General features: G+C 43.3%; 1 protein-coding gene across 6 annotated transcripts in view; it reads right to left on the reverse strand.

Annotated features, from left to right (window-relative positions):
- The window catches only part of cyth1b (cytohesin 1b), a 289435-nt gene that overhangs the window by 20155 nt on the left and 242145 nt on the right, over positions 1-27135 (reverse strand). For 5 of the 6 annotated variants that reach the window (XM_038777860.1, XM_038777859.1, XM_038777864.1 and 2 more), the window contains 6 exons: positions 23076-23142; positions 18819-18937; positions 16003-16083; positions 14560-14672; positions 11413-11561; positions 9169-9281 (listed from right to left, as the gene is read on the reverse strand). In XM_038777860.1, the coding sequence (XP_038633788.1) occupies positions 9169-9281; positions 11413-11561; positions 14560-14672; positions 16003-16083; positions 18819-18937; positions 23076-23142 (642 nt within the window). The remainder of the gene's footprint in view (positions 1-9168; positions 9282-11412; positions 11562-14559; positions 14673-16002; positions 16084-18818; positions 18938-23075; positions 23143-27135) is intronic. The other variant, XM_038777858.1, reaches the window with a different exon arrangement.

The following is a 27135-nucleotide window of genomic DNA, read 5'->3' on the forward strand; positions in this document are numbered from 1 at the left end:
AAAATATGTCTGTCAGGATGATGTGTGATTGGGAGCAGAACTCAGAGATGATTAATGTCCTGAACTAATTCAACAATTAAAAAATACAGCATAATGATCAATATTGAAGATATAAAAACAATATGAATTCAGGCAACTAAATCTTGGTTTGTATATAATTTTTAAATCACCCACTGATAACGGACTAGTGGACATAAACTGAAACTTTGTGAGAAAAGATTTCCTGGAAATTAGATTCTTGGCTCACTGGAAACTTGTGGAACCTGATCTAATTTCTATGTAATATTCTGAGTTCTCTTAAAAATGAACATATGTAATTTGCCTCAAATTACAGTACCAAAGGCCTCTGTTTAATTTCAAGAGTCAAGCTTTAATTTTATCACACTTGTAAAATGTTTTATTACCCTTCACCACTACAGGCACAGGTATCTCCACTTATAAAACACTTCTTTTAATCTGCAGAACATTTAGGATATGAAAATCAGTGGGGCTGTGCAAAAGAAACTTGCTGTCAAACGAAAGGCCACAGATTGATCACCAAATAAAGCAACACTGCAATACAGTGGAAAACTCTTAAATGCATAATACCTATGCAAATATTTGTTGTGTTTTTTGTGACATAATTGGTATAAATAGATTCAGAGCAAAGATATGTTTGGTACACTGCTCAAAGTGGGATAGAAGATATATTTGCACTTTAACAAATAATAGCAACTAATTGAGATAAAAAGCACATATATAGCCTATCACCATTTTTGGGGTTCAACTTGGAACATTTAGCATATGAGTATTTGCTTTCTTAAAAAGCATATGTTTAGTAAGCTATGTATTTAAGACTGGTCCACTGTATTGCTACCATAAGCTCACACGTAGCAAATAGCTAACAAACACCCGCTAATGAAAGCAGCACGCCTCTACCACCAGCTGTAAGACAAAGATCAGCAGCACCCTGGGCACAATTAGCTACATGTCAGTATGGTACATACCTCCTGTGTGTATAAGGAAAGACAGCCAGTCATGTAACAACCAAACAGAGGGGAAAAGAAAATTAAAAAGAAAACAAAATTAATTTTAGAAATTAACCCTTTGAGTTCTAGAATTGCAGAAGTGACTTGATAAACTGACTTTGAAATGTGAACATTAGAAACAATTTATTTTTCTTCATACTGGATTTTGCCTGGAAAAATCCCTATCAACATTTGGAATCTGTAGCTTACCTTTTTAAATGAGTTGCATTTGAGGGTCAGCAGTGAGGCAACACACTCATTGATGAACTCCAAGAAATCTGTTCACAAAGATGTTAGCAATTTCTATGTGGTTGTTGATTTCCCTTTACCGACGTCAGTTTGTTTCTGGCGCCACGTCAAGGGGATCTCCATGCATCCAGCAATAATGGTGTCATTAAGCATCAAGAGTAAACAGTAAACAAGTATTCTCAAAGTCAACAAACCAGGAAGTGTACACCATTGGATCCCTTCACTTTTAATTTTTAGATTTTACAGATAGCAAAATAAATGACTGGGATACACTCATGGGATTAAAGGTGGAAGATATCATAAACAAATTTTAAAAAATTTTGAAAACCTATGGAATTTCTTGTTATGGAGAAATTTGTCATTCAACAAATACAAAATTACTTTTCAGTGTTAGTGAGGATGTCTAGCAGCAATTATGAACTTAGTAAATGATTAGAAGACCAGTTACATCTCATTCAACAAGCTGTAGCCTTTCAAGAGTTTTTAGTGGGTCTAAGAGAGTAAGAGCGGAAGTTCTTGCCAGTTCAAGGGTTTCCAATTGATTGCAGTCTGGGAAAGCTCAACCACAACAGAATCATTGACAGAAATTTCTGGACTTTTTTGTATATAAGTGCGCATGTGTGCACTCCAGGGCTAGGATTGTATGGCTTCTCCCATCTGGCAGGATATTATGATTTCACCAAATTAAAGAGCAATTTAAGTTGTCTGTCACATCCACCAGACGGGGAGGGGAGTAAATTCCAGGCCCAGATTTTGCTGTCAGTTTCAGACAAGTGATGACAGCAAAATGCTGACCCGTTTACTGTCATTACTTCCACAAAATCCAGGTCCAGGTCATGTAAATTTTAAAAATCTTTTAAGTATTTTGTGTTATGTTTTGTTCTGTTAGGTGATTGATAATTCCAATATTGTTATTTCACATGTGAAAACAAAAGTTTCACCAGTATGAAAACCAGTTGAATGTTATAATTCATTCAAAGAGCCCCAGAAGATGCACAAATCACCAAATTGATAACAATAAATATATTCGGGGAGATTTTGAGCCAGTGTTCACAGAAAACGTAAATGGCAATGTGGGCCCAAAATACTATGAGTTTGGAAATGAGATTCTGGCTGGTGAGATCTCATTTTCCGATTTTCCACCAGTGACATAAAGAGGTTCCTGTCCAAAACTGGGTGGGATCCTCATTTACAACATTTTATATAAGTAGTGGGCTTCCCTGCCATATCACATCGGCAATGTTTGGGCAGGGGGGAGTGTGGATGCCCCACTGCTTTTGGAGGGGGTGATTTACCTAGTGTTTGTGGAAGGGAGGAGACATTTCCCTGGTGCATGTGGAAGGGGTGGGTTACCCTAATACTGGGGAGTCCATCGTTGTAGCGGAAGTTTTGCTTTAATGCAGAACGGGATGCCCCCAATCTCTGGAGACTGCTCTATCAGGCCTTTCCCTACCAGCGTGACAACAAGAACCACACCCCTAGATTTTCTGTCCACAGAGTGCCAGAAAATCTGGAGAGAAAACTCAGCTGTGCAACTGGACAGCTACACGCTGGTTTTCACGTCCAGCCATCAAAACTCTGTCCATCATTTCTCCACTTCTGGGAAGTTTCAGACTGTTTTGTCTTGAGTGTGTCAGAGTTCAGAATGTTTTCCCTTTGGGAAGGACTGTTGTAATTACTCTTCATCAGTGGGCTGAACTTTATTTTTTTTTAAGTGAACTTTTAATGCTGTTGCATTTTTTGTATACATAGTCACCCAAAATCTATTTCTGATTAATCCAGTAAAGAAGTTAGCTAGTCATTTGGGGACTTTTAATGGCCATAATTGCTCAATGATTCAAAACGGAAGCACCATATCAGCTTATAAATAAATAACATTCACTGACAAAGACAAACCTTATTCAAATGGGAAAATCTCTGCATAGATATTGAACAGAGGTTGAACTTGTGCCCTCAATATACATATGTAAAGAACTCAAGTGTGGTCTCAATAAACTGCTGATTTTGATCCCTTTTTAAGTAATTAATACTTTGGTTGTACATTTTTTGTAAGGCAGGTGGAGTTACAAAAGAAAACTAGAGAAACTATATTTCTTTATATTTCAACTGTGTACTTTGTGAATTTCAGTTATTTATTCCAACCTCAAATACAGTCAATTCTATATTAAGTATTGTCAGATTACAGAGTCACAACTGTATTCTAAAGCACTTTTGCATCTTTTGGATATTCTATTTCGTCTCATACAAATTCTCTTGCCAGATGTGGGCGCAAAGATGCCACACTGGATCTCTCAAAGGGTTAAAGTAAAGAAACATAATTCTAAACATAAGTAGGCAAAAACAAAATTATTGAAATTTATATAAGAAGCAAATTAAATATATATATATTTTCTATATAATGCAATTGTTGAAACCAACTCAGCTTTTCAGAATAGTCAGCACAAAACTCTTCACTCTGTCTCAGTTAAGGACAATTACCCATGTCTTCAGATGTCAATGCAGAACATCAATATACTAGCGATACCTTGTAAACGTTTCACAAAGTGACCAAACCCCAAGTTAATAATAAAGCAAACTATTATTGGTGTTTTCAGTCTTGGTGCTAAGCAACATTGGTGCAACTGATATTACAGTCAATTCACTGTATTACCCACACTTATAAACCCAAAAGTAATAAATAAAATATTGTTTTCAAAAACAGTACTGTTCTTCAACTAAACTTTCATGTCATGCTTCAAAGTTTATTTAAAATGAATCATTGATTAGGAGGAATTTTGAAGATGGGTGAGTAAATTTTCCTCATAGCCAGCATTAAAAATTTTAAATAATGTTTATTGTCACAAGTGGCTTACATTAACACTGCAATGAAGTTACTGTGAAAAGCCCATAGTCGCCACATTCCGGCATCTGTTCGGGATTCTCAGCTGGTGAGGGAATTGAACCCGCGCTGCTGGCCTTGTTCTGCATCTCAAACATCCTGCCTAGCCCACTGAGCTAAACCAGCTCTTACTCACTTGTCTAATTGTACTTAATTTCATTTTTAAATGTTACATGGATGGACTAAGGTGTTGTTTGCATGCACATATTGATTTCCACATCTCTTATTTTAAAATATGGACACACTTCAAATCCAAGGACCAGATGTTCTCAGCTAGCACGCTAACAAACTCTATAAACTAATTCCTCCTTTCAGGTTATCTTTTATGAAATTCAATTCAAACTCTTGGCTGCTCACCAGGATCACTTCAGGATTCACAATGCCAAGGCACATTTATGAAATAATGTCAAATAATCTCAGATGTCTTGAATATTACAGGACTTCAAGTTTATACAACCCAAATGGTAAAAGCCCAGTGTACATGACCAAATCAGAATGAATTCAGATAATGCATCAAGACATATTTTATTAAACTTCACATGTGCTGTTTTCTCTTGTGGGATAAAGTGGTCCAAAAAGATAAGCAGCATCAGCAGCATCAACTTAAATGGAGACAATGCTAGTTTTTACTACAAATGGAACTGCAGAACTGTTCATAGAAATTTGGTGAAAAGCTAATTGCAATGGTTCATAGAATTGAGCTGTAATTCATGTTGGCGATATTAGAAAACCAGTTATATGATTGTATTCCATCCCTTAGTGTCCTGCTTTAACAAAGCCACTAACTAATTCAAGTGAAATGGATTAATGCTTTCATTTAAAAAGCATCTACCCACTATTTTAATGCACTAAGAATTAATCTTCTAATGTTTCCACAGTCTTCATTTTAGGCTAAACAGAGCTAGCTAATTAACTATAAAGGAATAGATTTACTGGGCAGAAGGATCCTTTACAACGCTGCAGTAATTCCAAACAAATGTTCATGTTTCAGTCGATAAGTGCAATGCATATTTAAACCAAGCCAACTTACTTCATTTTTGCATATCCAGTTTAACCCTGTGATATGACATTTGATTTTCAAAAATTAGCAATGTGGTAATTATTTATATGGAGAGGAAGATTTAGACAGTTTTTGTAAAATTGCAGCGCACAATGTGTAGAATTAGAAATGAGGTTAAGCAGTGATGGACATTTAATGGAGGAAGAAGAATGTAGAGAGAAATGACTAACAATGAATGTTAATAATCTCCTATAGTTAGTACAGTGTCACCAATTTTCAAATAAAAAATGTTTGATCAGCACATGTAAAGGTTGAATTAAGCCTCGGCCCTTCAACTTCTCAATATAATTGGTTATTTATTTAAATTAATGAACAATAAACATCTTTCAAATTTTGAGTTTCAGGTTTTTTTAAAGTACCAGTCAATCTCCAGTGGTGATGCACAGGGAAGAGAGAAGGCTATACTTAGCCTTCAGATGAAGCAAGATAAGTGAGAATATAACTTAATCAAAGAGCCCATGTTCCCATTTTAAAGTCATAAGCAGAATTAGCAGGTGGCCTAGGGAGTGCCTTCCTGGCACCTACACCTGCCAAAATGTTACTTGCGGTGTGGGGAATCATTGGAGGTTTGCTAGCCAATTAATAGTCACTGAAAAGCTTCTTACCACTGTCGCTAGGATTTTACCTGCAGCGGATGGAGACCAGCAGAGTATGAGGTCCAGAATTTTTCAATGCCCGAGATGGTGGTGGGCAGGGGTGGTGGGTATCTCCTTCACAGATCTTTTGTGCCGTTTGGAGGCCCCCCGAATATTTTCCCACTCTCACATTTGTCCTTTCCCTATTTCCTGCCTACACCAGCCCCCAATTCTCCCCATCGGGTATGCCACCCTTGCTCCAGCAACATCCTGCCACTTACCTTCACATCCAGCTCCATTAATAATTACCAATGTGGTCTAAGATGCAGTTCCTGGACTATTTATTCTATTATTTTACATAATGGGTGCAATTTACCCAAAACACATAAGAGTGCTGGATCACACAAGAAAAGCTGTGTTAAACTCGCCAGCTTCATAGAAGCCTTTTCTCCTCGGATTTAATAGCATTCTGTGCAATTTCACAGATTATATAGCCAGTTGGAGAGGCAGGCCTTAAACATGCTGGCAAAACTGGGATTATAGGGCACCTCAAAATTTAATTAATGGTCCCTCCCCTCTTGGCAATCAGGACCCTCTCCCATGGAGATCAAGACTTCCTGGTGGACAAGGGGAACAGTCCCCAACCAGCACATTCAGAATGGGAACATCCCCCACCACACAAATATTGGAGCACCCCCAATCCCGTGCGACAACGCAAATATCGACATTCCCCCACCACATGCATTGGGGTGACCCAACCCTCCTCACACGCATCATATCACACCTTTCTTGGCATTGGGGCAGTCCATTCCACCCCCTCCCCAGCATTATTAACCCACCTCCCAACAACCAGCATCGGGGCCCCCCCCCCCCCCAAGGTATCGCTCCCTCCACCAACAGGCATCGGGGCATCCATGCCTTCCAGTCACTGGCATGCCACCATTCAGAAAGAAAAACGGGTTTAAACAAATACCCTAATATTAAATGTATTACATAGAACAGTACAGCACAGAACAGGCCCTTCAGCCCTCGATGCTGTGCCGAGCATTGTCCGAAACCAAGATCAAGCTATCCCACTCCCTGTCATTCTGGTGTGCTCCATGTGCCTATCCAATAATCGCTTGAAAGTTCCTAAAGTGTCCGACTCCACTATCACAGCAGGCAGTCCATTCCACACCCTAACCACTCTCTGAGTAAAGAACCTACCTCGGACATCCCTCCTATATCTCCCACCCTGAATCTTATAGTTATGCCCCCTTGTAACAGCTACATCCACCCAAGGAAATAGTCTCTGAACGTCCACTCTATCCCCCTCATCATCTTAAAAACCTCTATTAAGTCACCTCTCATCCTCCTCCGCTCCAAAGAGAAAAGCCCTAGCTCCCTCAACCTTTCCTCATAAGACCTATCCTGCAAACCAGGCAGCATCCTGGTAAATCTCCTTTGCACCCTTTCCAATGTTTCCACATCCTTCCTATAATGAGGTGACCAGAACTGCACACAATACTCCAAATGTGGTCTCACCAGGCTCATGTATAGTTGCAGCATAACCCCGCGGCTCTTAAACTCAAGCCCCCTGTTAATAAACTCTAACATACTAAAAGCCTTCTTCATGGCTCTATCCACTTGAGTGGCAGCATTCAGAGATCTGTGGACATGAACCCCAAGATCTCTCTGTCCCTCCACATTCCTCAGAACCCTGCCGTTGACCCTGTAATCCGCTTTCAAATTTTTTCTACCAAAATGAATCACCTCGCATTTATCAGGGTTAAACTCTATCTGCCATTTTTCAGCCCAGCTCTGCATCCTATCAATGTCTCCTTGCAGCCTACAACAGTCCTCCACCTCATCCACTACTCCACCAATCTTGGTGTCGTCAGCAAATTTACTGATCCACCCTTCAGCCCCCTCCTCCAAGTCATTGATAAAAATCACAAATAGCAGAGGACCCAGCACTGATCCCTGTAGTACACCGCTGGTAATTGGTCTCCAGTCTGAAAATTTTCCATCCACCACCACCCTCTGTCTTCTATGTGATAGCCAGTTACTTATCCAATTGGCCAAATTTTCCTCTATCCCACACCTCCTTACTTTCTTCATGAGCCGACCATGGGGGACCTTACTACTTTGGGTATTTCGGTATAAAATCTATGAGAACTTACTCAGGGAAATTACTTGATGTAAAGAGTCGACTTGAAGTGTGTTCATGTTAGACTAGCTTAACTTTTACAGTATCAGTAATGTTAATGTTATTAGAACATACAACTTATTGTTTAAACATCAGTTTTTTTGAGGGTGGCAAGCTCACTGAAGGGGCGGGATTCTCCGACCCCACGCAGGGTCGGAGAATTGGCGGGAAGCGGCGTGATTTCCGCTCCCGCAGGTCTCCTAATTCTCCCGCCGGTAAAAAACCGGCGTTGTGCAAATCCCGCCGGCAGCCTGTGAAAACAGCTGGCGCCGGCGGGATTTCTTTTTTTAACAACTAACCTTAAATCTCCGGCCCGGATGGGCCGAAGTCCCGCCGCTGGGAGGCCTTCTCCCGCCGCCGAGGTGTACACCACCTCGGAAACGGCGGACTCAGCGGCGCGAGCGGGCCCTCGGGGTCCTGGGGGGGGGCGGGGGGCGATCGGACCCGGGGGGGTGCCCCCACGGAGGCCTGGCCCGCGATCGGGGCCCCCCGCTCACTCCGCGGGGCAGTGCCGTGGGGGCACTCTTTCTCCTTCCGCGCCGCCACGGCCTCCGCCATGGCGGACGCGGAGGAGAACCCCGCATCGCGCATGCGCCGGCAGTGAGGTCAGCGGCCAGCTGCCGCTGACATCACTGCCGGCGCATGCGCCGACCGTCGAAAGCCTTTCGGCCAGCCCCGCTTCCGACTGCGCCGGGTGTTTGCGCCAGTCTACCGGTGCAAACTGCTCCGGCGCGGGGCTGGCCCCCAAAGGTGGGGAGAATTCCCCACCTTTGGAGGAGGCGCGACCCCTGAGTGGTTGGCGCCACTCCCCTACGCCGGCACCCTCCGTCACGCCGGGTAGGGGAGAATCCCGCCCAAGAAGTGAGTTTGTGAACTTTAGGCTGATTTGAAATATGTTGAGGTGGTCAGGACAAGTCATCATTTGCCCTACTACTATTTCAACCATGTCTTGTCATGAAAATAACTTCACTTTTACTAGAATATAAATATTATATTAAATGTTAATTTTAAGATATGCTTATATGGTTTTAACATACTGAAGTTCCAATGCCGAAGTACTAAGTGCTTCTTTTCACTAAATTAATTTTTACAAGCTACTTCACAAAATGTACCAACATAATTCCATAGTATAAAATTCAATAGATTTATGGTAGTGAAATGATGATGTCACTGAAGAAAGTAGATCTTCTAAAACTATAATAAATAACCCACCTAACTTGAGGAGCCAGCCTTCTCTATCTGGGTTGAAAAACGTATGCGTCAGGTCATTGCCATCATCTTCTGGAATTTTGAAGGGTTCATTCTTAATACTGTCATACAGATTCTGTCAACAAATGACATTATTTATATTGCATTATAACTTTAACAGGGTTAAAATAATACATTTTTTCCCAAACCTTAAATACGCAATATTATAAATATTTATACCTCCAGCTACCATGAATGAATTTTCTTGTTGCCAACCAAGTTACTTCGACAAGTAAACAGGTTTACGAGGACTTGTGAATTTGGCTATAATTTTCACATCAAACTCTGACCTGATTACAGGTCAATCTTCATAATCTAGGCTTGTCAATAGTTGGAAAACCAGTTTGGATTTTAAAAAAAAGCTGTTTCATTGAAATCAAATAAAAGCTATCATAATTTCATGAATGAGTGATGTGAGAGAGGCACTAACAATCAGATAAGTTCAGAATTGTTAAAACTTAAAGGTAGAATAGATTAACACAACATAATTAAAATTGAAAGAAAACAGAACATCCTCGCTTAAGATTGTCGTACTTAATGTTGTTTCGCTTAACAGTGTTAATAAAATAGTATATCCATTTAACGTTGCCAGTTTCACTTTAGTGTCATTTGCTACAGACTTACTCTTCTGCGGCCTGTTCAGGAAACATTTTCCCCAGTGCTTCTGCTCTCCTGTGCCTCTTCCTCTTGTTGCCACCCTTTCTCTCTGGGCCTGGGCCTCACCTCTCACTCCCCAAACCTCCCATCCCTTGCTCCATGACCTCGCTTCTTGCCCTTGCTCCCCGACCTTGCTTCCCACCCTTACCCCCCCCGACCGCTTCCTGACCTTACTCCCCAATCTTACACCCCGACCTCGCCTCCCGCCCTTGCCTTTCACCCTTGATTCCTGACATCGCCTTCCACCCTTGGTTCCCAACCTTGCTTCCCGCCCTTGCGCCGCAACCTCGCCTTCCTCCCTTGATTCCCAACCTCACTCCTGCCCTTGCGCCCTGACCTCGCCTTCCACCCTTGATTCCCAACCTCGCTTCCCACCCTTGCACCCCAATCTTGCTTCCCGCCCTTGCTCCCCGACCTCGTCTCCCGCCTTTGATCCTCGACCTCACCTCCCGCCATTACTCCCAGACCTCGCCTCCCACCCTTGTTCCCAGACCTCGCCTCCCGCCTTTGCTACCCAACCTTGCCTCCCACCCTTGCTCCCCGACCTCGCGTCCTACCCTTGATTCCCAACCTCGCGTCCTACCCTTGCACCCCGACCTCGCCTCCCACCCTTGCTCCCCGACCTCGCTTCCCACCCTTGCACCCCGACCTCGCCTCCCACCCTTGCTCCCTGACCTCGCCTCCCGCCTTTGCTCCCCGACCTCACTTCCCGCCCTTGCTCCTGGGCCTCACCTCTCACCCTTGCTCCGGGCCTCACCTCTCAGTCTTGCCCTGGGCCTCACCTCCCGTCCTTGCTCCCGGACCTCACCTCCCGCCCTTGCCCGAGCCTCACCTCCCACCCGCTGCCGGGCCTCACCTCCCGCCCTTGCCCCGGGCCGCATCTCCCGCCCTTGCTCCCGGGCCTCAACTCCTGCCATTGCTGCTGGGCCTCACCTCCCATCCTTGCTCCCGGGTCTCGCCTCGTGCCCTTGCTCCCGGGCTTCACCTCCCAACCTTGCCCCGGGCCTCACGTCCCAGTCTTGCTCCCAGGCCTCACCTCCCAGTCTGGCTCCCAGGCCTCACCACCTGCCCTTGCTCCCGGGCCTAATGTCCCTCCCTCTGTTCTTGCCTTAGAATCTGGGCTTTCTACTTATTCTCCTGGCTGCTTGCTCTGCAGATTTCTCTGTTTCTGGCTTTGTTTGTGCTGACTTCCACTGAAGCCCTGGGGTCTACTTAGTGGAGGAGGTTGGTCAGTGCAGATAAATCTGGGACTTGAGCTGATAACTGCACTGATATTTTGCCACTAGATGGAGCCTGGTTCATCTAAAAAGTCCTGTACAGCACCGACTTGTGCTCCAGAACTTATCGCGCCGCTAGCCAAGTTGTTCCTGGTTTTTCTGAATTCGGCAGCAGTACAAGGGTCTGCAAGGAACAGCAATGAATCTATACAAATAGCTAATTTCACTATTTAAAGTACATATTTTTACAGTGTATGACCCCACCATTCAACCTCCTACCCACCATATTACCCACCTCCAAGTACAAAATTAGTAATCAATTGCAACACTAACTCGTAGGAGTTCTTCAGGTAAGTCACCACCATCATTGATGCCTCTATTCATAAGAATGAATCTCTCCACACTGGGTTTATCCTTAACGTTTGGATTGTGTAGACTGGTATTCAACATAATAATAGCAAAAGATAATACGTAACATGTATCTGCAAAAGAAAACTGCACTTTAGTTTTCAACAGTGCAAAAGTTTAAAACAATTTAGAAAAAAAACGTCCACATAATGTCTCTGTTACATGAACACATGAAGAAAGATGTGGGATGCATTCTGAAATTTGTTGAGATATGAAAAAAACAGATACATCGATATTGTAAACTGAAAATGTATCAATACACTAATTTACAGAAAGCTTCAGTTTTTGGGGGAATGAAAGTGTATTCAGTTAATAGTAAAAATAGAAATGTCTGTTAATTCTTTTTTTTTTAATAAACAATTTTATTGAGGTAGTTTTTGGCTTTGTAAACAGTTACAAACATCAACAGAAAGAAAGCAAAAAAGGCAAAAATGTGCAAACATCCATGTACTTTCAATACTTCAATCGTAACATACTGCACAAGCCCGCTCCTCTCCCACCGGTACTACCCGACATTTTTTCCCTCCTACTCTACTCTACCCTCCCCCCCCACCCGCTGATGACGCTCACTCTCCCGCAAAGAAGTCAATAAATGGTTGCCACCTCCGGACGAACCCCTGTACAGATCCCCTCAAGGCGAACTTAATTTTTTCCATACCCAGGAAACTCGACATGTCCGCAAGCCACAACTCAGTCTTCGGGGGCTTTGAGTCCCTCCACGCCAATAGTATTCGTCACCGGGCTATCAGGGAAGCAAAGACCAAAACATCGGCCTCTTTCTCCCCCTGGACTCCCGGGTCCTCCGAAACCCCAAAAATTGCCACCCCTGGACTCATCACCGCCCTTGTTTTTAGCACCCGGGACATGATCCCCGCAAATCCCTCCCAGTACCCCCTCAGCTTAGGGCATGCCCAAAACATGTGAACGTGGTTCGCTGGTCCTCCCGCGCACCTAGCGCATTTGTCCTCTATCCCAAAGAATTTGCTCATCCGAGCCACCGTCATATGGGCCCGGTGAACGACATTAAATTGAATCAGCCCGAGCCTAGCACATGTCGCAGTCGAATTTACCCTACTCAGGGCCTCTGCCCACAGCCCGTCCTCCATTTCCCCGCCTTGCTCCTCCTCCCATTTAAGTTTCAGTTCCTCTGTCTGGGACCCTTCCTCCCCCGTGAGCACCTTATAAATACCCGAGACTCTACCCTCCCCTTCTTCCCCCCTAGAGACTATTCTGTCTAGGATCCCCATTGGCGGGAGGCATGGGAAAGATGGGACCTGTCTACGAACAAAGACCTGCAACTATAGGTACCTAAAATAATTTCCCCTTACCAACCCAAATTTCTCCTCCAAGCTCCTCAAACTCGCAAAGCTCCCTTCCAGGAACATATCACCCACGCTTCCCACCCCCGCCCGTCGCCATACTCGGAACCCCCCATCCGTACTCCCGGGGGCAAACCGATGGTTGTCGCAGATTGGCGCCCAGACAGACGCCCCCATCTCCCCTACATGCCTCCTCCACTGGCCCCATATCCGCAGGGTCGCCACTACTACCGAGCTGGTGGTGTACTTGGCCGGCGGCAGCGGTAGAGGAGCCGTGACCAGGGCTGCCAAGCTGGAGCCCCTGCACGAAGCCGCCTCCACCCGCTCCCAAATAGACCCCGTACCCACCATCCACTTCCTTATCATAGCGATGTTGGCCGCCCAGTAATAATTAATCAGACTCGGCAAAGCCAGCCCTCCCTCGCTGCGGTTCCTCTCCAACATCGCCTTCTTCACCCGCGGGGATTTTCCCGCCCAGACAAAGCTCATGATCATCCTGTTAACTCTTTTAAAGAAGGACTGTGGGATAAAGATCGGGAGGCACATGTCTGTTAATTCTGAATAGCATAATCACAATACGCAATGCGGGCGGCACGGTAGCACAATGGTTAGCACTGTTGTTTCACAGCTCCAGGGACCCGAGTTCGATTCCCGGCTGGGGTCACGTTCTCCCTGTGTCTGCATGGCTTTTCTCTGGGTGCTTCGGTTTCCTCCTACAAGTCCCAAAAGACGTGCTTGTTGGGCAAATTGGACATTCTGAATTCTCCCTCAGTGTCCCCAAACAGGTGCCGGAGTGTGGCAGCTAAGGGATTTTCACAGTAACTTCATTGCAGTGTTAATGTAAGCCTACTTGTGGCACCAATAAAGATTATAATTACTGATAAAGGTTATTATGATTGACAGAATCTTCAATTTTGTAGAGCGGCACAGTGGTGAAATGGTTAGCACTGCTGCCTCATGGCGCCAAGCACCCAAGTTTGATCCCGGCCCCGGGTCACTGTCCATGTGGAGTTTGCACATTCGCCCTGTGTCTGCGTGAGTCTCACTCCCACAACCCAAAAGATGTGCAGGATAGGTGGATTGACCACACTAAATTTCCCCTTAATTGGAAAAAAAATTAGGTAATCTACATTTTTTTAAAAATCTACAATTTTGTTGATAGAATGGAAAGATATATACAAACACAAAAAAGGACTTGTTTACAAAAGAAACATTATCTTATGCTACATTGCCAGTGGTTTCTCTAGAAATTACTGACTGGAATATTTGCAAAATTATTTGCTGTCCATCTCCTCTCCCATTACTATCGTAAATATATGCAATTCCAATTGGAGACTACAGATTTAAATATTTCACAACATTAAAATTTTGATCTTTTGCTCTCATGAGAATACTTGTTAATTATTTTTGTTCCAAGTAACATTGCAAATAAATTGCAAATTATTACTGAAGTAACTGGGAACGCCTTAAGAGGGTCAATAGTCGGGTTCACCTTGAGGTGGCAGCCGTTCGTCGACTTTCTCGGGGAAAATTAAAATGTCAGCAGATGCAGTATTCCAAGGGGGGGGGGGGGGGGGGGGCGAATTGTTGTATGGTTGGGGTGTGTGAAGATTGAGATGGGGGAATGTTTATTATACCATGTTGATGTCATTGTCTATGTTATTTTAATAAAAATTTTCAAATACCTTAATAAAAATATTTTTTTTTAAAAGAAGTAACTGGGAACAATACACAAGGTATCACTGAAACTTACCTGTGGACTGGAAGACTCCAGGGTTGCACTGACAGTATCTCTGTGCAAAAGCTTCCATCATTCGGTCAATTTTCTGTGCCTCTCCAGGTAATCGGAAGCTCCACAAGAATTGCCTAATGTTAGTATATTTTGAAACAATTTTTAAAAATTGTATTTTCATACTCAGATCCTAATTAACATACTGTCAGCTGTATGACTGAGTTGTAAATAGTCGCATATGTCAGCATAAATCCTTTTTAATTTTAGAAGTAAATGATCTGTATTAACATCAATATTTCTTTGAAATTGCATTGACTATTTAAGAATAAAAAACAAGTACGTAATTTAAGTAGTCATATGAGTGCAGTGTAGAGAAAGAAATTTGCCTAATATCTGTCTTAAAAGAGAGACCTCTTATTCTTGAACTGTGTCCCCGAATTCTGGTCTCTCCTACAACTGCAAACAAACTCCCAGTATCTACCCGATTAATTTAGTAAGATCAACTCTCACTCTTCGAAACTCCAATGGGTACAGACCCAACATAACCTTTCTTGATAAGAGAAGCCCCTCACCCCAGGAATGAGCCGAATGAATCTTCTTTGAACTGTTTCTAATGCTGTTGTATCCTTTTTCAATTAAGGAGACCAAAATTGTACAATTGCACACAGCATTCCAGACGTGGTCTCACCAATGTCTTACAGCTGCAGTAAAACTTCCATATTTTTTTTTATTCCATTCCCCTGCAATAAATGTCAACACTCCATTTGCCTTCCAAATTGCTTGCTTTACTTACATAGTAATATTTTGTGATTCATGGGCCAGGATACCCAGATCCCTCTGTACCACTAAGCCATGCAATCTTTCTCAAAGTTAATTAAATTCTGCTTTTCTATTCTTCCTGAAAAAGTGCGCAAGTTCAAATTTTCCCACTTTATATTCCATCTGCCAAATTTTGGCCTGCTCGTTTATGTCCTTTTACGGACTCCTTACCGCCTGACAACTTACTTTCTTTCCTATCTTGGTGTCATAGGCATATTTAGCTACCATACATTTGGTCCCTTCAAGTCATTGATGTAGATTGTAATTATTTGAGGCCCCAGGATGGATCCCTGTGGCACTCCATTAATTAGACCTTGCCAACCTGAAGTAGACCCATTCACCCCTACTTTGTGCCTCGTTAGCTAAAAAAAGTCCTTTATCCATGTGAATATGTTACCGCCTGCACCATGTAATCTTATCCAGTGTGGTAACTTTTGGAAATCCAAGTACACCATCACGTTTGTTGCTTCCTCAGAAAACAATCAAAGGTCCTACATATGTTATGCAAATCCGATCATATCCCATTCTTCCTCTTGTGTGTTCTGCAAAGGTGAGCTTTAACTTATTTTTGCAGGATGAGGAGTAGGATACTCCTAAAAAGCGTATATCAATTCTCTCGCATATATAATTACTTATCATTCTTACCGCAATGCCTGCACCAGATTTAAGTCTGTGAATTCATGAAGCTCCACAAATGCATGAAGAACTCTGATGTTGAATTCATCCCTGCACAAGGACAGAATGCAACATTTTGTGAACAAAAGGTTCTGGTGCTTATTGCTTTTATTTAATCATTCATAAGTCACTTAGAACAAAAGGATGCTATTGAATACTGCGCTGGTTCATTCGAAGTGTTAACCAATTAGTCTCGCTTCCTTTCCCCAAACTTTGAAAACTGCCATCCTCTCAGGAAAGAGAAGTCACAGGTCAGTGTAAGGTTTTTAAAAAATTGACCTGGATTATGTTATAGCTGTTTAGAATCACTCATCATATGATGAAATATGTAATGTGGAATATATTACTGATTTCTAATGATCTACATTACAACATTCGGTCATTATTACAGCATGTTTCACAAATATCACTTTGATAAAAAATTAGTACCTCACTTAAACAAATATAACCAATTGAATTCAAATTAAGTGTCAGCTGAATTTGCCAAGTCACTGGGCACCTTAAAACCATGAAATATAATCACTGGTAACTATCTAATCTGCCATTTAATTCCCATCTTTAATGAGACCCCAATCACATATACTCAAGATGAACACTAAACCACATGCACTCTATATCTATCACAGTGTTCATTGATGAGTAAAATCCAACACTAATCCAACAATTTCAAGAAAGGTGGTGAAATTTCAGCATTTGGTCACAATGTACAAAAAAGTTTCAGAGGATTATTGATATGATAGATGAATCCATATCAGAACAATCCCGGCCTGCTTCACAAAAACAAATAGATGTGTGAATCACGTGCTTTGACAATTTTTTTTCCATTGACCTCCAAAATCTATCGGGGGGGGGGGGGGGGGGGGGGGGGGGTGATTTTCCAGCCATTCTCACCAGCGGATTCTTTCGGCCCCTCCAGCAGCAAACAACTGATGAGATGTGGACAGCTTGTTGCTTTTGGTAGAAAAGGATATGAGCAAGTTGCCACAGTGAAATTTGGAGCCTGGGGTGGAAGCCTGGGCTCTTGGGGTGCCTTCAACAGAGTGGCAAGAGTCCAGAGATTTTTGTGAGCCCTAAACTTTCAGAAAAACATTTCCTGGGTTATTTCCTAGGTAGCTTCCAGCAACCCCTTTACAGGACCACTGGTTAGACTATTCAAAGCCTGGTACAAAGAGGTGGAATATGGTCATGTACATTTCACCCATTTGCATCTTAGTTTCATCTGGAGCCCAGATACCTTATAGAATTCTAACTGTGCATTACAAGTGATCAATCTGTGAACACTCCAGCCATCCAACTCAGGCTCTTACCCAAGGTTATGACAACTAGTACACCAGCATGCATGGGTTGTACAAGTGTCTTGATGCCATTTTCAGGGAGGGGCCCTTCAAATTAACCCTTCAGATTTTGTGCTATGATATGGCAGCACATGTACAACAATAACTTCTATGGCATTCCTTACATAAAGGATAGTGGAGTGGTAAATAAAGTGGGCAAAGATGGACAACAGGGAAAAAAGAACTCAGTGGGAGAGACTGAAGGTATGGTTGAAGAAAAAGGCTTTTGCAGAAGGTTATGCAGAAGGTGACATCGTAAGGAGATTTGGGGAGAGAATTCCAAATAGCTAGGTTGAAAAAGCAGCCACCGATGATAATGCTGAAAATGAAAAGTAATCTGGGTGCATGACTAGTGAAGTGGACGTAATCAATAATGGAGCTGATGGTGCCCAGGACATTGGGCGGGATTCTCTGTCCCTAGTACTAAGTGTCCGCGCAGTCGTGAACGCCGTCACGTTTCATGACGGCGCGAACAGGGCCCGGGCACGACCAATTCTGGCCCCCACAGGGGGCCAGCATGGTGCTGGAGAGGTTCACGCCACTCCAGCCTCCTTAGGCTGGCGCCGCGCCAACCTGCGCATGCGCAGTTGGGGCCGCTCATTCCTGCGCATGCGCAGTTGGGCTGCACCATCCTGCGCATGCGCGGGGAACTTCTTACGCACGCCGGCCCCTCACCAACATGGCGCCGGGGTTCAGGGGCTGGCCATGGAAGGATGTAGGCCGGGGGTGTGGGGGGGGGGGGGGGTGCCCGCCGATTGGTGGGCCCCAATGGCGGGCCAGACCCCATCGGAGGCCCCCCCTGGTGAAGGAGCCCCCTGAGCCCTCCCCCCCCCACACACGCCACCCCCCCAGCGTTCCCGCACAGATCCCGCCAGCAGCAACCAAGGGTGAACGACGCCGGCGGGACTGTCATTTTTTTCGCCGCCCGCTCGGCCCATCCAGGCCAGAGATTTGCTGCTCGCCGTTTGCGGAGATTCTCCGAGCGGTCCAGCTCGATTCGCGCGGCGCTGGTTTTGGGGGGGTGGGAGAATCACGTGCGGGTGTCGGGGCGGCATGGCGTGACTCGCGCGACGCCCCGGCGATTCTCCCACCTGTGGGGGAGGAGAATACCGCCCATTGTTCATGAAAGGATGTATGCCACAGTGTTTTAAGTAAGTTGGAGTTTATGGAGCTATGTCGATAAATGAGGAGAACATTACCAAAATTGGTTTTCAATTATGGAGAACAGTAAGACATGGGGGTAGCACTCAGGTGGAGAATTTTTCAGAAGGAAAAAACAGTCACCACAATGAATTGAATGTTGAATAGAAACTCATCCGAGGGTTGAGCAGGTTGCTTAGTTCCAAATCTCTAGATTTAGCTTCAAGGGAAGATTTTAAAAATAAAAACTGACTGTTGCTGCAAAATAAACTAAATCAAAAGGTTAATACAAAAAAGAACTAGAAATATTACCTCTCTCCTAGGTAATCCCCAATTGCAGTCTTGTTTAGTCCCTCTCCTTTGTACAGAAACTGTGCAATATCTTCCCTTGTGTTCTTTAAAAGTTCATTCTCAATTAGGAACTGAATCCCCTGTAACAAAGAATGTATTTGAAATTCAGGTGATTAACTTTAAAATAATAAATATCAGAGTCTTAATTTTAATGTATTCCACTCCCACATGTATAACAAAATACAAAGCAGCACAGAAATGTTGGGAGTAGAAATTGGTTAAGGCCCATTTTTATAAGTGACTGTACACATATTATAATCAAGGGACTTAGATAGAAAAGGGAACCTAAAAGGCTGACAAGATTTCAATCACAAATTGATAACCTTTCGCACCATCTATCGCTTTAGATATTGTGACATTAATTTTAGTTTTAGTCTCACAGGCCTTCATACCACAGGGATGGAATCAATTGGAATAGAGATGGAAAGGCACAGGGAGCCTAGTCATCTACCTCCTGTCTGACTAAATGTCCCCCAGCACCATACTTGCAATGGGGGAAGGAAACCCGGTGCAGGCACAATTGGCTGAATGGCCTCCTTCTGCGTTGCAACAATTCTGTGATTAAATTCTACCCAAAGCTTTTTCAAATATGTGTTTACGTCACTTTGATGTTTCTACAGGGAGCAATCTACACAAAAGTGTATTTATAGTTTTTGTGATCATTACAAAAGAAGGGGTAGCACGGTAGCATGGTGGTTAGCATCAATGCTTCACAGCTCCAGGGTCCCAGGTTCGATTCCCGGCTGGGTCACTGTCTGTGCGGAGTCTGCACGTCCTCCCCGTGTGTGCGTGAGTTTTCTCCGGGTGCTCCGGTTTCCTCCCACAGTCCAAAGATGTGCGGGTTAGGTGGATTGGCCAGGCTAAATTGCCCTTAGTGTCCTAAAAAATAATAAGGTTAATGGGGGTTTTGGGTTACTGGTATAGGGTGGATACGTGGGCTTGAGTAGGGTGATCATTGCTCGGCACAACATCGAGGGCCGAAGGGCCTGTTCTGTGCCTGTTCTAATTCTAAAAAAATTACCCTGAGAAAAAAAAGTTGTGAGGGCTGCCCTTCTGTGGAGCACTGGAGAACAAAGAGACAGACTCATTAAAAAATCTTGGGGTTAGAAGAACAGCTACTACCCTGACTCAATGGATCTCTGCAGAGCTAAAAAAAAATAAACAACCTGATTCATCGTTTTAAAGTTCCAGCAAGCTGTCAATCGCAATGCTTTTAGCAGGCTATGGAGTGTGAATTTCAATGTAAACAATCCAGTTCAAAGCACTGAGCCTCCCAGCCATGCATAGTGCCTTCAATACTTCAAAAGGTAATGAAATTCACTGTGTGAAAACCACTTCAAAGGTTTCCACCACTTTAATGGCATAACTTTCACCAACATCTCACAGACCATTAAACTTGGCACACTGACAAGAGTTTTTAAAGGGTTTAGGGGTACTGGTCTGATTAGTAAGTTTGCAGACGACACAAAGATTGGTGGAATTGCGGATAGCGATGAGGACTGTCGGAGGATACAGCAGGATTTAGATCGTTTGAGACTTGGGCGGAGAGATGGCAGATGGAGTTTAATCCTGACAAATGTGAGGTAATGAGTTTTGGAAGGTCTAATGCAGGTAGGGAATATACAGTGAATGGTAGAACCCTCAAGAGTATGGAAAGTCAGAGAGATCTAGGTGTACAGGTCCACAGGTCACTGAAAGGGGCAACACAGGTGGAGAAGGTAGTCAAGAAGGCATACGGCATGCTTGCCTTCATTGGCCGGAGCATTGAGTATAAGAATTGGCAAGTCATGTTGCAGTTGTATAGAACCTTAGTTAGGCCACACTTGGGAGTATAGTGTTCAATTCTGGTCGCCACACTACCAGAAGGATGTGGAGGCTTTAGAGAGGGTGCAGAAGAGATTTACCAGGATGTTGCCTGGTATGGAGGGCATTAGCTATGAGGAGCGGTTGAATGAACTCGGTTTGTTCTCACTGGAATGACGGAAGTTGAGGAGCGACCTGATAGGGGTCTACAAAATTATGAGGGGCATAGACAGAGTGGATAGTCAGAGGCTTTTCCCCAGGGTAGAGGGGCCAATTACTAGGGGGCATAAGTTTAAGGTGCGAGGGGCAAGGTTTAGAGGAGATGTACGAGGCACGTTTTTTTACACAGAGGGTAGTGGGTGCCTGGAACTCGCTGCCAGAGGAGGTGGTGGAAGCAGGGACGATAGTGACATTTAAGGGGCATCTTGACAAATACATGAATAGAGTGGGAATAGAGGGATACGGACCCAGGAAGTGTAGAAGATTGTAGTTTAGTCGGTCGGCATGGGCTTGGAGGGCCAAAGGGCCTGTTCCTGTGCTGTACTTTTCTTTGTTCTTTGTTTGTTCCAGATGTGATCACTTTTGCTCTCATGCTAAAACTTTATTTCTTCCAAACTGACTTACTGCTTATGGAATGCTGTCCTTCATTGGCAGAGGTATAGAATATAAAAATAAGGATATAATATTAGCATTGCATAAAACACTGGTGAGGCCACAACTGGAGTATTGAGTGCAGTTCTGGTCGCCACATTAAAGGAAGGACATAATAGCTCTGGAGGGAGTGCAGAGGAGGTTTACAAATGTTGCCAGGGCTAGAAAAGTATAGCTACAAGGAGACATTGTATAGGTTGCGGTGTATAGGTTGCGGTTATTTTCCTTGAAACAAAGACGGCTGAGGAATGACTTGACTGAGGTGTACAAAATTATGAGGGGAAGAGATGGAGTAGACAGGATAAAATTGATTCCCTTGGCAGAACCAGGGGACATAGATTCAAGATAGCTGGCAAGAAAGTGTAGAGGGGACAAGAGGAAGAATGTTTTTACACAGAGGGTAGTGGGTGTCTGGAATTCGCTGCCCAAATTGATGGTGCATTCAGAAACCCGAAACTCTTTTTAAAAGTGCCTGAATCTTCACCTTAAGTGCTGTAAGCTACAGGACTATGGGCCGGGTGCAGAAAGGTGGCATTAGAACGGGCACCTGGGCCTCCTCTGGCTGGCATGGACAAGATGGGCCAAATGGCTTCCTTCTGTGCTGTAACTTTGCTATGGTTCGGAGCAATGGATTTGGCAGATGCTCCGTTCTCCACCCATTGAGAATCCTGATCGCGGATTCGGGCAATGAAAGACCCTACATTACATATGCTATATTGAATTTAATGTACTTTTTACAAGATCCATGCCTGGTAAAAGATACAAACCTCTCAAAATTTCAACAAATGATCATACCTCCCAACATACTAAGGTAGTACAGTACTGCAGAAGATAGTGTACTTTCTGCAGCCTGCAACTTTATGATAAATCCAAGAATAAAAATGTGCTTGGGTGATGGAAATGCCTAGCTGTCCCTTTAAGGTCATTAAGTGTGCAATCATGCATTTCTCAGTACATACTAATTCTGATAGGTCTTTATTTTTAATACCAACGTTTTCACTAATCTTGTCTGTATGTACTGAATACATAAGTACACGATTTTGTTGTTATTGATCTTGCTGTTATTTCTCGGTTTACTGGACTGGTGAAAATGTGGTGAACTTATATTCGAAAGAGAACCAAGAAGAACATTTTTTTAATCAATGTAAACCTATCTTGGAGCGCAGCTAACAAATTTCAGCACAACAATAAACAGGGCATTGTTGCTTACCCCTCCCCATTTTAGAAAAAAAAAGACATACAACAACATTCCCCCCCCCCCCCCCCACCCGCCCTTAATCTCATTCTGTTGGCACGAGTCAAGCATTGTTTAAAATCATAAGCATTTGGTTTATTGCTGTTAGTTAACTAAAGTTTTTTTATAAATATGCTTGAGAAATTGAGACTTTAAAATCTTGTGCAAAAAAAACTTGTAACTTCTTGTAACAATGTAACTTATTTGTTCAACCTGTATTACTCATCTTCAAGAGGTTAAATGAATGCCAAGGTAGGGCAAATTATGCACTTTTGTTGAGAGGAGCCTTGGAATGTTAAATGGCATTATTTCATTTAATACTTCCTCATGTCATGCTTGAATGGAAGTCATGTGATGTCCCACAGAAGAGAGCGAGATCAAAAAGCAAGTGGTCACTGGACTGCTGCCTTGTTCTTCGCAACCGCTGCTGTTAAGAGTACTGGAGCTCTAAAATATTATGGAAGTTTGGCAAAATAATAACATAAATGCAGACTCAAAAACCTGAAAAAAGAAATAACATGATTTCACACCTTCTTCGGGTCCATATTGAATTTCTTTCGGCCCATTGCCACTTGTTTATTCCGTTGCATATTCTTCCTAGAAAATAAATTACAATTACATGGTAATTGAAAATGGCAACTTCAAAAAACATGTTGTTCTTATAAATATTAATCATGAGATAATTAACAAATCAAATTAATGGATGTAAAGAATTACAACAAACTGAAATCAACTTTAATCACCTGAATCATCACTATGTGGCACTAGAACCCAACATATTTCACTTCTAATAAAGTGCAATAGAAGACACCAGGTGGAGCAGGGCATCACGCAATGCGTGGATTTTTCCTCACCAATATACATTATTGGTCTGGAAGAAGGAACTGAGGGCACTGTTGCTTAGTTTGCAGATGATATAAAGATATGAAGAGGGACAGGTAGTATTCAGGAAGCAGTGAGGCTGCAGAACGACCTGGACAGGCTAGGAGAATGGGCAAGTAAGTGGAATACAATGTGGAACAGTGTGGTTACGTACTTTGATAGGAAGAATAGAGCTAGAGATAATTTTGTAAATGGGGAAAGGCTTTGGAAATCTGAAGCACAAAGGGACTCAGGAGTCCTTGTTAAGGATTCTCTTGGTTAACACGCAGGTTCAGTTGGCAGTTAGGAAGGCAAATACAATGTTTGCATTCATTTCGAGAGGGCTAGAATATAAGAGCAGGGATGTACTGCTCAATCTGTATAAGGCTCTGGTCAGACCCCGTTTGAAATATTATGAGCAGTTTGGGCCTCCTATCTAAAGAAGGATGTGCTGGCCTTGGAGGTCGTTCACAAGAATGATCCCGGGAATGAAGGGCTTATCATATGAGGAGTGGTTGAGGACTCTGGGTCTGTACTCGATGGAGTTCGGAAGATGAGGGAGGGATCTCATTGAAACTTACAGAATACTGAGAGGCTTAGATAGAGTAGACGTAGAGAAGATGTTTCTACTGAGGACATAGCCTTTAAAACTGAGATGAGAAGGAATGTCTTCAATTTCTTCAACCAGAGGAGTGGGGGGGGATGAATCTGTGGAACTCATTGTTGTGAAGGTCAAGTCACTGAGTGTCTTTAAGACAGGGATTAATAGGTTCTTGATTAATATGGGGTTGAAGGGTTACAGGGAGAAGGCAGGAGAATGGGGATGGGAAACATATCAGCCATGATCAAATGAGCAGACTCGATGGGCTGAATGGCTGAATTCTGTTCCTGTATCTTGTGGTCTTTCAGCTCCAATTACTGTTGTGTCATAAAATGTTGGATATGCAAGTTGATAATAGCATGGTAAGGTTAATGGAGAATCTGGTACCTTGGTGGATGATGCCACCAATAATCAATCTCATTAACTAATTAAATATATGGGTTTGAATGGCTAGCAAAGCTCTGAAGTGGCACCTTGGATATTATTTTTCAACATTTATCACAAAATTGTACGCAGGAAATACGTTGTTCTTTTTTGTGTTGATAATATATGAACATAAGCATGCATTTAAGATAATAATAATCTTTAGCTATTATTAGATAGTGTAATATCCAGGGTTTATAGTTTTCTGTGTATGAACTTTAGGAACCAAAGATATCTGATGCCTACAAGGGAGAGGAAGACCAGTTTTTACATCCGTGAAAAGCTGGAGATAGTTTTAATAACAGTAACAAGTCTATCACAAGAGAAACAAAATTAGCTTAAGGCTCCATATGCTAAGCTACAATCCCCTTATGACAAATATATATTTTTTATTTAACAAGAACACTGTTGCTGAAACAACTTCTCACTTGCTCAAATGTAGCGAACAGGTGGCATGATAAGCTATTAAAAGATGCTATGGAGGTACATCTTTAGTTATACGAATGTCTCAATATTGACCCCTCGTAGACTACAAATCTTTCTATGATCACTACAGAGTTACAAAAACAAATGCTCAAAACATTAAAACTAATTTTCAATGTCCACAATATAATTTCTAATGTCCACAATATACTTGTAAATGTCTGGGAACTAGGAAGCTGTAGATACAGCCAAAACATAATTCACGAATGGGTGCATAAACTTTCCACATGTTCTCTTTATTACTGACAAAGCCATCTTAATAAAAATTTTCAATGTGAATAATGTCAATGTAGATTGTTGACATTAGAGATTCAACACATTCCAAAATCATGTGTGGATTTTGAAGCTGGTTATCTTCTAATAACAGAATTTGTGCTATCCCTGTGAAACAAAGGAATTTTTATATCAACACTGATCTTGCGCCCTGTACACAAATCACCACAGGAAGTCAAGAAAATGTGAGTATATATTTTATACTCTAAAATATATTTCAAAGAATGGCTTATCTCAGATACATATATACATTACATGTTTAAAATATGTCAGCGAATTGCCATAAAGGGCATGATTCGGCTACCCTGTTCCACCTGGCGCAGATCCGGGTGCAATGGGTGAATTGCGTGCGACCCCCAAATCGGTCTCCGCGCCGATCATGAGACTGGACAAGATCCAGATCTGAATATTGAAATGAGCCTCACAGTTCATTTAAATACCTGGAAGCCAGATTCAATCAGTGGCCGAGACTCAACAGCCGCACCCGGGAGACCTCATCAAGATACCGTTTAGTAGTTGGCGACTCAACAGACTGATGAAGACCTTGGATCCGACCTTCAGAGCACCCTACGTGCTCTCATCCCTTGTACTCCCCGCGTTGGAGATCTCTACCACCTCCCGAAACGCAAATACACAAGGCCAACACACCAGGCCGTCCTATTGTATCAGGCAATGGGACCCTGTGTGAGAACCTGTCTGGCTACATCAAGGGCACCTTGAAACCCATCGTACAAGACCCATCGTACAAGGAACGCCCAGTCTCTGTCGCGATACGACTGCTTACAGAAACTCAGCACCCATGGACCAGATGAACCAGGAACATTTCTGGTCACAATGGACATCTCGGCACTCTACACCAGCATCTCCCATGAAGGCGGCATTGCTGCAATTGCCTCAGTACTCAACACAGACAACTGCCAATCTCCAGACGCAATTCTGCAACTCATCCGCTTCATTCTGGATCACAACGTCTTCACGTTCGATAACAAGTTCTTCATCCAGACACACAGAACAGCCATGAGGACCAAATTCACACCTCAATATGTCAACATCTCCATGCACAAGTTTGAACAAGACCTCCTCACCGCACAGGACCTACAACCAGATACATCGATGACATTTTTTTCCTTTGGACCCATGGTGAAGAATCACTGAAATGACTACATGATGACATCAGCAAGTTCCATCCCACCATCAGACTCACCATGGTCTACTCTCCAGAATCGGTTGCATTCTTGGACACACTCATCTCCATCAAGGACGGTCACCTCAGCACTTCACTTTACCGCAAGCCCACGGATAACCTCACAATTCTCCACTTCTCTAGCTTCCACCCTAAATATTAAAGAAGCCATCCCCTATGGACAAGCCCTCTGTGTACACAGGATCTGCGCAGATGAGGAGGAGCATAACAGACATCTACAGATGCTGAAAAGATGCCCTTGTACGAACGGGATATGGCACTCAACTCATCGCTTGACAGTTCCAACGTGCCACAGCAAAAAACCACACCGACCTCCTCTGAAGAAAACACGGGACACATCCGACAGAGTACCCTTAGCGTCCATTACTTCCCCAGAGCAGAGAAACTACAACATCTTCTTTGCAGCCTTCAAAACGTCATCGATGAAGATGAACACCTTGCCAAGGTCATCCCACACCCCCACTACTTGCCTTCAAACACCCGCGCAACCTCAAACAAACCATTGTTTGCAGCAAACTACCCAGCCTTCAGAACAGCAACCACGACACCACACAACCCTGCTATGGCAATCTCTGCAAGACGTGCCAGATCATTGACGTGGGTACCACCATTACACGTGAGAACACCACCCACCAGATATGTGGTACATACTCGTGTGACTCAGCCAACGTTGTCTACCTCATACACGACAAGAAAGGATGTCCCGAAGTATGGTACATTGGCGAGACCATGCAGATGCTACGAC

Source organism: Scyliorhinus canicula, chromosome 18 (assembly GCF_902713615.1).
Source record: "Scyliorhinus canicula chromosome 18, sScyCan1.1, whole genome shotgun sequence".
In the NCBI taxonomy this organism is placed as follows: domain Eukaryota; kingdom Metazoa; phylum Chordata; class Chondrichthyes; order Carcharhiniformes; family Scyliorhinidae; genus Scyliorhinus; species Scyliorhinus canicula.